The sequence below is a fragment of the Oncorhynchus mykiss genome, chromosome 17 (genome assembly GCF_013265735.2).
Source record: "Oncorhynchus mykiss isolate Arlee chromosome 17, USDA_OmykA_1.1, whole genome shotgun sequence".
NCBI lineage: Eukaryota > Metazoa > Chordata > Actinopteri > Salmoniformes > Salmonidae > Oncorhynchus > Oncorhynchus mykiss.
The window spans coordinates 78672806-78684804 of record NC_048581.1 but is presented as its reverse complement, the minus strand read 5'-3'; the positions used below and the strand labels follow the sequence as shown (position 1 = coordinate 78684804).

General features: G+C 41.8%; 1 protein-coding gene across 4 annotated transcripts; it reads right to left on the bottom strand.

Moving 5' to 3' along the window:
• Positions 1-3505: 3505 nt before the first annotated feature.
• Positions 3506-10428, bottom strand: LOC110494632 (alpha-1,3-galactosyltransferase 2). 4 transcript variants are annotated; one of them, XM_021569870.2, is made up of 7 exons: positions 10186-10427; positions 10016-10087; positions 9633-9701; positions 9098-9187; positions 7142-7237; positions 4808-4945; positions 3506-4677 (listed from the first exon to the last, which is right to left on the bottom strand). In XM_021569870.2, the coding sequence occupies exons 3-7, from the start codon at positions 9635-9637 to the stop codon at positions 3990-3992; spliced, it is 1017 nt and encodes a 338-aa protein (XP_021425545.1). In that variant the 5' UTR covers positions 9638-9701; positions 10016-10087; positions 10186-10427; the 3' UTR covers positions 3506-3989. The 4 variants fall into 4 exon arrangements, with proteins under 4 accessions (XP_021425545.1, XP_021425546.1, XP_021425548.1 ...); XM_021569871.2 differs by lacking the exon at positions 10016-10087; XM_021569873.2 differs by lacking the exons at positions 9098-9187; positions 10016-10087 and having other exon boundaries at positions 10186-10428.
• Between the last annotated feature and the right edge of the window lie 1571 nt (positions 10429-11999).

Genomic DNA, 11999 nt, shown 5'->3' with positions numbered 1-11999 from the left:
GAAAAAAAGAGTAGCAAGGCTATATACAGACACCTGTTAGTCAGGCTTATTGAGGTAGTATGTACATGTAGGTATCGTTAAAGTGACTATGTATATATGATGAACAGAGAGTAGCAGTAGCGTAAAGAGGGGTTGGCGGGTGGTGGGACACAATGCAGATAGCCCGGTTAGCCAATGTGCGGGAGCACTGGTTGGTCGGGCCAATTGAGGTAGTATGTACATGAATGTATAGTTAAAGTGACTATGCATAAAAGATAAACAGAGAGTAGCAGCAGCGTAAAAGAGGGGTTGAGGGGGCACACAATGCAAATAATCCAGGTAACCATTAGGTTACCTGTTCAGGAGTCTTATGGCTTGGGGGTAAAACCTGTTGAGAAGCCTTTTTGTCCTAGACTTGGTATTCCGGTACCGCTTGCCATGCGGTAGCAGAGAGAACAGTCTATGACTGGGATGGCTGGGGTCTTTAATCATTTTTAGTGCCTTCCTCTGACACCGCCTGTTGTAGAGGTCCTGGATGCCAGGCAGCTTTGCCCCAGTGATTTTCTGGGCCGTACGCACTACCCTCTGAAGTGCCTTGCAGGCAAAGGCCGAGCAATTGCCGCTCAGGACCCATGCCAAATCATTTTAGTTTCCTGAGGGGGAATAGGCTTTGTCGTGCCCTCTTCACGACTGTCTTGGTGTGTTTGGACCATTCTAATTTGTTGTTGATGTGGACACCAAGCAATTTGAAGCTCTCTGAGAGAAGACACTGGTTTTGTTTTGATATATGTGTAATTGGTGGGACTATAGATTTGGTGTAAGATAATTGTTGTATGAGTTGAGTGTATTTGATAACAGTGAATGAATATATGCTAGTCAATATCAAGAATTTCTATGTACTGAAATAAATCTTGACTGGTATAGACAACAAGTCTTTAAGACTAGTACAAGAACGGATACATTTGCGGATTGGGAAAGACATGAGAGTTTACTCTTCCATTACATCAACAAGAGAGGAGACAGGGAGACCCCCGTATTGAAGTTAAAATACAATTGAAATCAATTGTGGTTATTTACCACACATATGTGAAACCATTTAGTGTGGTTAGTGAATAAATATAGTGATACTAAAGAAGAGGGGTTAGAGAAAAACTAACTGGGGGTTTCTACAGTACCATACAGATAAGTCACTCAGTCTACATTACATAGAACCTGATAAAAACAAAATCACGGGGCACCATGACAGATTCAACCAAAGGCAGTGCAGAGACGGTGGGTCCCACACCAATGACTCTAAGGCTAGGCCTGCCCTCTCTGACACTGCCCTGACTGATGCTGACTTGGAGCTTTTCGTTGACAGTTCTTCATATTTAGATCAAACTACAGGGAAGAAATATGCAGGGTTTGGTATTGTGACAATTGATAGAACCGCTCACATCCAACAACCCTTCCTTCCCAGAGGCTTTCTCAGCTCAACAGGCTGAACTTTTGGCACTAACCTGTAAAATGGGAGAAGGGAAAATGGTTACAATTTTCTCTGATTCTGCAATAGGGGTTTGTCTCTCCTGGTGTTGTGTCTGGAGGAGTAGGGGTTTTAACAATGCTTGTGGAAGTCCTATTCATAATAGAACTATGGTTTTAGATCTCTTGGAGGCTATGATGCTGCCCTCTGCTTTGGCTATTGCTGCTCACACTGGGGGGGAAAGATTTTGTGAGTATGGGTAACGCCATGGCAGATGAGGCTGCTAAATTGGATGCCTCCAAGTGTCACAGCCACTCCATGTTCTTCTCTGCTACTGTTGGGAAAGACTGCTACTGTTTGGGCCATACCATGGGCCAAGTGGCCAAAGTGGCCCATGGTATGGCCCATTTGTCAAGGGGGGCAAGACAATCTGGACCCTTTCTTTCTAAAAATGATTGAAATTGTTGCAACCCCTATTGAAATTATTACTAGCCTGTTCAACCTCTCGTGTCGTCTGAGATTCCCAAAGATTGGAAAGCAGCTGCGGTCATCCCCCTCTTCAAAGGGGGGGGGGGGGGGGCACTCTTGACCCAAACTTCTACAGACCTATATCTATCCTACCCTGCCTTTCTAAGGTCTTCGAAAGCCAAGTCAACAAACAGATTACCGACCATTTTGAATCCCACCATACCTTCTCCGCTATGCATTCAGAGCTGGTCACGGGTGCACCTCAGCCACGCTCAAGGTCCTAAACGATATCTTAACCGCCATCGATAAGAAACAATACTGTGCAGCCGTATTTATTGATCTGGCCAAGGCTTTCGACTCTGTCAATCACCACATCCTCATCGGCAGAATCGATAGCCTTGGTTTCTCAAATTATTGCCTTGCCTGGTTCACCAACTACTTCTCTGATAGAGTTCAGTGTGTCAAATCGGAGGGCCTGTTGTCCAGGCCTCTGGCAGTTTCTATGGGGGTGCCACAGGGTTCAATTCTTGGACCGACTCTCTTCTCTGTATACATCAATGATGTTGCTCTTGCTGCTGCTAATCCACCTCTACGCAGACGACGCCATTCTGTATACTTCTGGCCCTTCTTTGGACACTTAACTTTTTATGGCTGCAGGGGCAGTATTGAGTAGCTTGGATGAAAAGGTGCCCATTGTAAACGGCCAGCTCCTCAGTCTCAGTTGCTAATATATGCATAGTATTATTAGTATTGGATAGAAAACACTGAAGTTTCTAAAACTGTTTGAATTATGTCTGTGAGTATAAAATAACTTAAGCAAAAACCTGAGCAATTCCACTTCCTGATTTTTTGTCTGGGGGTGGCAGATCTTCAACCAAGCTTTCATTGAAATTGCAGCGAGATATGGATGAGTTTTCACTTCCTACGCCTTCCACTAGATGTCAACAGTCAATAGAACTGTCTGATGACTAATGTGAAGGGGGTTCGAATGACACAGGAAATAGTCACCACTGCCATGAGTTGACCATGCATTCACTACGCGCGTTCACAGGGGAAGAACCTGCTTTCCACCGCTCATTTGAAGTCATTCTAATTCTCCGGTTGGAACGTTAGCCGGTTGGAACGTTAGCCAGACCCCAGCCATCCCAGTCATAGACTGTTCTCTCTGCTACCGCATGGCAAGCGGTACCGGAATAATAGGGTTAGAGGAAGAGAATCCCAGTGGAGAGAGGGGAACCGGCCAGGCTTCCTCTGTGAAACTCTGACATCTTATCAAACCAGCAGCGACTTGTTAAAAGAGCAGAATAGTATGGTAGTATGGTGGCATTGGAGACATGCAATATCCCCAAACTGACATGTTAACATTTTTAAACAGTTTGGCCTAGATTCAATCCGTAGCACCAAAGATCCAGACTATAGCGCAATTGAAATTTAAATGCAATGTTCCCGCGTTAACGGAATGTATTCACAGTAAATGCTGCATATGACGGCCAAATCTAATTACCTTTAAATAATGAAAATAACGCTATGAGGTGGATCATCCGCGGTACGGCTCAGTTCTAGTCCTTAGAGTGGGGTTGCTATGGGTGGATCGAGTTCTTTATTCAGGAGTTTTTATTTATATACAAAACCAATTCAACTTTATAAAACACATTTTACTTCATAATCCAAAAATACAAACCATACAAAAAAAATATGTTGAATCATTTCTAAAGCTATCACATTAGGTCCTGACTACATGTCACTGCACTTCTCTGGTGTGGCTCAGTTAGTTGAGCATTGCGCTTGCAACGCCAGGGTAGTAGGTTAGATTCCTAATAAGTAACCACAAGATTTCAAGGGAAAATTCCTGCCAATGACACATGAGAACCAGGAAATGAACTACTTAGTCATTCTAGGTTCAACACGCGAGCCAAAGACTCCACAGTGCAATAGGCAGATTATGGCCCATTATGTTATATTTACAAACTTTATTGACTTGCTCAAGGTGGGTTGTAGACTATCGCAGCGTTGCACTGTGAACTGTTTTAAGCTTAAGGGGCTTTTGCTCATTAGATTATTGCATACAGGTTCTGATTGCTCACTCTGTAATCCGGAGTGTGTCATATTTTTTCTTTGCCCAGAGCAGGCGGGTCACATGCATGTCACCACGGTAACCAATGTCACTGCTCCAGCAGTACTCAGGAGACAGCACTCTACTGGGCTTATGGAGCCACAAGTACTTGTTGAGGTGACTCTCATCATGCCACAGAGCCTCCACCTGGTTCTCCTTGTCCTCCATGATGGTCTGGTAACAGGTCTCTGTCATATTTTTCACGTTCTGCCACGAGCCTCCAAACACGGCAGCATGATAGTAGAAGTCCCCAGTCTCCATGTAGGCCCTGGACCTGGGGTTGCGGTCGTAGGTGTACAGGCTCTGTGGTCGGTGGTAGTAGTAGGCGTGGAGCAGAGCAACAGAGTCTCCCAGAGCCTCTGAGCCAAACCGACCCACAAACACCTGGTCCACGTCAAAGCAGAAGATGTAGCGGCTGTATCGACGAATCTGTGACTCAATGGCGTCTGCAATGGCCCTCATACGCATCATGGAGATGTCCTGCCAGCGAGAGTGTCTCTGCACCCTCACAACTTTCAGGCTCCGCCCAGGACCAAGATGGATGTTTGGTACCCTCTCGGGAACATCCGTGAACACATAGTATGTCACAGGTAAAGCCACCATAAAGTGACGCTCAGCAGACAAAAGGAATGCCTCCAGGTAGGCATCTAGATACCTTGGGATGGGAAGGAGTAAAACCTCAAGTTTAAGAATAGCATCTCCAAATATGCTGCTTACAGTAAGTGACAGAAGTGTTTCATAAGAATGCTAGAAAAAAAATTTGGTCACCAAGATGAAAAACCGACCTGCCCACAGCGAATACAGTGAGAGAGACAGAGGAGTGGTTCCTCCTGTGCTCCTGGTCGTAATGATCTGGGTCAAACATTCCATCCCAGATCACAGGGGCTCCCCAGTCAGTGCAGGTCTGAACATCACCTCTGGACCTGGTAGGAACAGAGAGCCCAGCTAGCACATAATGTTTCTTAGAGCTTGGTGAGAGCGTGGTTGACCTATGGTTATTTTGCATACATTGGGAATGTTCTCAAATAGTTCAGAGAATGTTAAGAAACAGGGTTATTCTGTGAGAATTTCAATACTTCAGCGTAACGTTTCCTACAGTTTTACTTATTGTTCTATTTAAAGTCATGTTCTCATATTGTTCTGAGAACGTTCAGAAACAACGTTCTGTGGGCATTTTAGTATTCAGCATAATGTTTTCTGAAGGTTTCCTCAGGGTTCTATTTAAAGCCATGTTCTCAGAACATTGAGAACTTTCCATAAAAACAACAAAACATTAGTAACGTTCAAAGTGTGTTCTAAGAATGTTAAAAATATACATCCCGTTCTGTGTCAACAGAACTCTATGCTCGATCTTGTTTAATGTGTTAAGGTGTCTTGGCAACGCCCACTAATTGGTCACACCTGATCTTAATGAGTGCTTGTTTCCGTTGAAATGGGGTATGTTTGAATAGACTAAAATTAACAGCTTTGTATGAGTTTTAAAAAAACATGCCACACACCATCTCCTTCCAGGTGGCACAGTGGACTAATTCCATGGAACAGAAGATCATAGGTTAGAATCTCACTGACGCCATGTCACAAAAATCATGTTTGCACAATTAATGTCTAAGTAAAAACTTATATATACACATACACACACATGTTTAAAGGAAGATTTTCACAAACCTCCAAATAACATTCACCTTTCATTAAAAACCTTTCTAACATTTAGAGAATGTTCTCAGAATGTTATTCAAACAACCTATAATTTCAGTTCACAGAATGTTAATAAAACCTCCCAGGTAAACTTTCAGGGAACCACAGTAAAATGGTCAGAACCTCTCTGCAACCTAAATATGCAGACGACACAACAGTAGTGTGTTTGATTACCAACAATGACGAGACGGCCTACAGGGAGTAGGTGAGGGCCCTCGGAGTGTGGTGTCAGGAAAACAACCTCTCACGCAACATCAACAAAATAAAGGAGATGATCGTGGACTTCAGGAAACAACAGAGGGAGTAACAATTAGTAACAAACAAAAAATAGTGGGCCTTCTTGTGTAAACGCAGCCAGAGAAATTTATTTAGACATTAACCATGCATGTATTTTTTTGTGACACAGCATCAGTGAGATTTGAACCTAAAATCTTCCATTCTCTATCCATGGAATTAGTCCACTGCACCACCAAGATGAACATACCAATTCAAATAGTATGCATATAAAGCTGTTAATTTTAGTCTATTCAAACAGATACCATTCAAAAGAAAACAAGAACCCATTAACATCAGGTGGGGCTAATTAGTGGGAGCGGCCAACACACACACTTAATTAACAAAGATAGGGTAAGAGTTGAATACCCCTGCGCTATGAGGTCCGGCGCTTGCTGACACCTGGTGTCCCAGGTATAAATCAGTCCCTGGTTGGAGGGGATTAATGAAAAAGGTCCAGAGTTGAGTTTGAGGGAGATAGAGGATAGATTGTGTTTTGGTGATGCTGAGAACAGAATGTATCAAAGTTTCAAATAAAATTCTTAGAACATTCTCTGACAGTTAATATAGTTTATGGGATGTTTTTTTAATGTTCTCTGAAAAATTTGGAAACATGACTTTAAATGGAAACCTATAGGAAAATGTATGCTGAACTACTGTAATTCCTACAGAAGAATGTTGTTAATGATAATTTTCTGAAGAATTTGAGAAAATTCCCAATGTCAAACCAGTTGGAGATAAGGTGGCTGCAAAGAGATAGGCAGCGCCATTGAGGCAACCTCCATTTTGATTTAGTCCATCAACGATTGGTTGATTCTCCCTGATGGACAGGACTCCAACAAGGATCAGCCAATGAAGTTGGAAGTCCTGCCCAGTTGACTACATTAAAATGGTGAAAGCCCTCAATGTCAATGCCCAGTCTAATATGGCATGTTGGTCACTAGAGACCTCTATGGAACCTCGTAGAAGGGAGTATTTGTGGTGAGGAACTGAGGTGAGCTTAGCCCCATTCTTTTACCAATACAAAAAGCCATTAAAACAATCTTTAGATTTCATTTTCAGACTCCAACACAATATAAATAAAAGTAATGAACACAATAAAAGGAATGGCATGCTCTGAACATGATTGATATAAAAACAAAATGTCCTACCAAAGGTCTAGGGAAGCATCTATACTATTCCCCAGCTTCAGCTTCTCTCCAGGGGCTAGATGACATCGGTTCATGGGGATTAAGCCCTCCAAGTACCTACAACACAACAACATGCTGGGTCAAAACTTAAACTGTTTCTATGTTAAAAGGTATGGATAGTGTCAAGTGACTGAATTCATATACACTGCTCAAAAAAATAAAAAGGGAACACTAAAATAACACATCCTAGATCTGAATGAATGAAATATTCTTATTAAAATACTTTTTTCTTTACATAGTTGAATGTGCTGACAACAAAATCACACAAATTATCAATGGAAATCAAATTTATCAACCCATGGACGTCTGGATTTGGAGTCACACTCAAAATTAAAGTGGAAAACCACACTACAGGCTGATCCAACTTTGATGTAATGTCCTTAAAACAAGTCAAAATGAGGCTCAGTAGTGTGTGTGGCCTCCACGTGCCTGTATGACCTCCCTACAACACCTGGGCATGCTCCTGATGAGGTGGCAGATGGTCTCCTGAGGGATCTCCTCCCAGACCTGGACTAAAGCATCCGCCAACTCCTGGACAGTCTGTGGTGCAACGTGGCGTTGGTGGATGGAGCGAGACATGATGTCCCAGATGTGCTCAATTGGATTCAGGTCTGGGGAACGGGCGGGCCCGTCCATAGCATCAATGCCTTCCTCTTGAAGGAACTGCTGACAAACTCCAGCCACATGAGGTCTAGCATTGTCTTGCATTAGGAGGAACCGAAGGCCAACCGCACCAGCATATGGTCTCACAAGGGGTCTGAGGATCTCATCTCGGTACCTAATGGCAGTCAGGCTACCTCTGGCGAGCACATGGAGGGCTGTGCGGCCCCCCCAAAGAAATGCCACCCCACACCATGACTAACCCACCTCCAAACTGGTCATGCTGGAGGATGTTGCAGGCAGCAGAATGTTCTCCACGGCGTCTCCAGACTGTCACGTCTGTCACATGTGCTCAGTGTGAACCTGCTTTCATCTGTGAAGAGCACAGGGCGCCAGTGGCGAATTTGAAAATCTTGGTGTTCTCTGGCAAATGCCAAACATCCTGATCGGTGTTGGGCTGTAAGCACAACCCCCACCTGTGGACGTAGGGCCCTCATACCACCCTCATGGAGTCTGTTACTGACCGTTTGAGCAGACACATGCACATTTGTGCTGGAGGTCATTTTGCAGGGCTCTGGCAGTGCTCCTCCTGCTCCTCCTTGCAAAAAAAGGCGGAGGTAGCGGTCCTGCTGCTGGGTTGTTGCCCTCCTACGGTCTCCTCCACGTCTCCTGATGTACTGGCCTGTCTCCTGGTAGCGCCTCCATGCTCTGGACACTACGCTGACAGACACAGCAAACCTTCTTGCCACAGCTAGCATTGATGTGCCATCCTGGATGAGCTGCACTACCTGAGCCACTTGTATGGGTTGTAGACTCCGTCTCATGCTACCACTAGAGTGAAAGCACCGCCAGCATTCAAAAGTGACCAAAACATCAGCCAGGAAGCATAGGAACTGAGAAGTGGTCTGTGTTCCCCACCTGCAGAACCAGTCCTTTATTGGGGGTGTCTTGCTAAATGCCTATAATTTCCACCTGTTGTCTATTCCATTTGCACAACAGCATGTGAAATGTATTGTCAATCAGTGTTGCTTCCTAAGTGGACAGTTTGATTTCACAGAAATGTGATTGACTTGGAGTTACATTGTGTTGTTTAAGTGTTCCCTTTATTTTTTTGAGCAGTGTAGAACAGCCCTACGGTCCTTCTTTCTAAACATATGCTGCAAAACAAGAAGCAAACAATTGGCGTAGGGGAACAGCAGAGGAAAGGGAAATACTTAGTCAGTTGCACAACTGAATGATTCAACTGAAATGTGTCTCACATTTAACCCACCCCTCTGAAACATTGAATCATGGTGCTTTCATTAAGAAAATACACACCTTATTGATGTAGGTGTGAAGTAGGCTATGAAGAGTAGCACAGAGGCACATCCTGCACATGTTAATACACGCTTTGCCTTGTACAATACTCTGACGGAAAATAGACAGAAACGTTACGTCAAAAGGTGCGATAGGAGGTCAATGCAAACACTAAGGCCTATAGTTCCACTTTCACCTGATAACACATCATAAAAGACCAGGACATTTTTTAATTCTCTTTTCTGACAATGAAATCATTGACTCCAACATTGTGAACATTTAATTTATTATCATCAATGTTATTAGTTAATGGATTATGAGAGGGACTTTATTCATTTATTTATTTATTTATATAAAATAAACATCATGAAACATGTTTGTCAACATTTAGGCCTAATATATGAGTTTGGATTAGCATGGTTCCAGTCAAGGTGTTTTTTGTGTGTTTTTTTTAATACTCCAAAATGAAGTAAAAATATAAATAACTGGTCATTTCATTTATGTTAAAAATTAGTCTATTAACATTGATGACATTGCATCATCACAGAAGCCATACCTCATTGCGTGCCTGGAACTTTTGTCCCGAAGTCTGTTTCAGATGGTGAAACTGAGTTAAATGAATATGCTGAGGAAATTAAATGTACATTGTTAAGGTGAATACCAAACGGATGTTATTCTGACAATGATGTACAGCTCATCATACAGATAATTATTCCCATGAATTTAGGGTAATAAAATGTGCTTAATTGAATAGCCTAAATGTATCATACATCTGTGATTCTAAAGTGGCCTAAATACAGTTGGGTAATATTAAATCAAATGCAATGGACTGCAAACTGTCTGTAAGGCACTAACATCACGAACATATCAATTAGACAGCGTTTACACAAATTAAAAACAGCAATGTCATCAGGTGTAGATGGAAATGTTGTCGCCTACCTGCTTTGCTTGTTAGAACACCTAGCCGATTGATGCGTCTATAAAACACTTAATCTCAAGAGAAGTAGTTTCCTGTATATTGCGAGGGGGTAATTATTTACACCCAAAACATGGACGGAGAGAATCAACCCAACACCAGCATCTGATCATGCGTCGGTTTGTCCTTTTACCTGTTAGCGTTTTTCGTCATTAATCTTGTTCTGGGGGCAGCTCTGCAGAGTGGTCACCATCCGACACAGCCACAAAGTTATAAAATCACATTTTAAACTTAACCACAAAGCTAACCCTAATATGTAATTAAAAACCTAAAAGCAATTTTGTTTTCATGAACATTATAGCCAACTTTGACCTTGTAGCTGGCCAATCAAAAGTGGATAGCGCTCAGTTCTGCCTCCAGGACAAGACTCGTGACAATAAACGTTGATTTGCGAGATTACCTTTCGAGGTTATGATGCTATATATACAGAGCAGAAAAGAAAAATAAACAACATGCAAAACCCGATTGTGAGATATAAAAATACCAAATCGCTGTGCTGAATATCGCCAGGTGTGTATCATAGACCAATTTCAAATGCTTATTGTCATCAAAAGGTCAAAGAATGGTTTTATACCAGTCCGTTTAGGTCATGAAAAGGCATTTGGGAATCTTTTCATTCAGGTGTATGAGGTGACCACACCTTACTGCAGTTAATACTTTCCACAGGTAACTGAAAAGTACGGTATCTCTAGCATCATATGCCTATTTGAAATAAGTGTGTTTGCCAAGGAACAACAGTTGATAACAAGAGCCTCTACTTGGAGGGTACTATGGTGTTGAATGCTGAGCTGTAGTCAATGAACAGCATTCTTACATAGGTATTCCTTTTGTCCAGATGGGATAGGGCAGTGTGCAGTGTGATGGCGATTTATACATTATTATGTAAGGACCTATTGGCCAATAAAAATGATCCAAAACTATTGGAAAATGTTCATACTTTTTGCTCATTCTTACACAGTCCATTCTCTCTTAGTCTTGACTGTGTGTAATTCAGCCAATGTAACCTTGTATATGATACCACCATTTTTTAAATTATTTATTTAACCTTTATTTAACTCGGGAAGTCAAAGGAATTTATTGTTGTAATAATAGCCAGACCTATATAATAATTTACTATAGAAAAGGGGTTAACGGTTAATATAGTTTACAGTATATTATTCCATGCTATAAAATCAAAATGCATAAGAGAAGCATCAATATGGGACAAATACAATGTGATGATACAATTAAAATAAGGTTAAGGCTTAAATGCGTTTTTAAAATAACAATGTTAATCATTAATATTTAGACATGAGAACAAACGGATTACAAGATACAAGGAGGTATTTCTGTACATAAAGATATCTACACATATTTCATATGGACACTCAAAACAGGAATTTACTCTTTATGTATCCATTAAAGGGCATATAATATCCTGCAGGACATAGCTGCAAAATACATGTACAAAATTATCACTCAGTAGAAAATCTCAGTAGACTTGTTTTGAAATTGTTTCTGTAGTTAAACAGATACGATTGGCATTCCTGAAGCATTAGTTTGTTGATTTAATTTAATCTTAGAGAAGTTAAGCTAATTGATAGCATCCAAATTGGCTATTTTAATTTCAGTAAATATAGTACCCAAAATCCAATTTGGACCAAACGTCTTCCTACCATTGAGTAAGACATGAGGAATAAAAAATGTAAAGTCGCCCACAAACACCCCGTGCCAATCCCACCCCAACAACCAGTATCAGTTCTTTATTTGACAAGTAGTATGAAGCTGTGACGATGTCATTTATTCTGTGAATGTCAGTGAAATGTTAGAGAAATTAGTGATGGAAGTCGCTTGCATTATTTACAATAAAGTGTGAAAATACCATGTTTTGACCACTAGATGCCGCTGTTCCTGCTATACCTCCACACTCATCAATGTTGCTGGTCTCTTGTGTCTATTAAATAGATC

Bases quoted from the DNA above. Each gene is read 5' to 3' on its own strand.
- LOC110494632 (XM_021569870.2), bottom strand. The intron at 7,238-9,097 runs GTGTGTATTTTC...GTTGTGTTGTAG, and splicing joins TTCACACCTACATCAATAAG to GTACTTGGAGGGCTTAATCC. The intron at 4,946-7,141 runs GTAGGACATTTT...TGTTCCTACCAG, and splicing joins GATGCTTCCCTAGACCTTTG to GTCCAGAGGTGATGTTCAGA.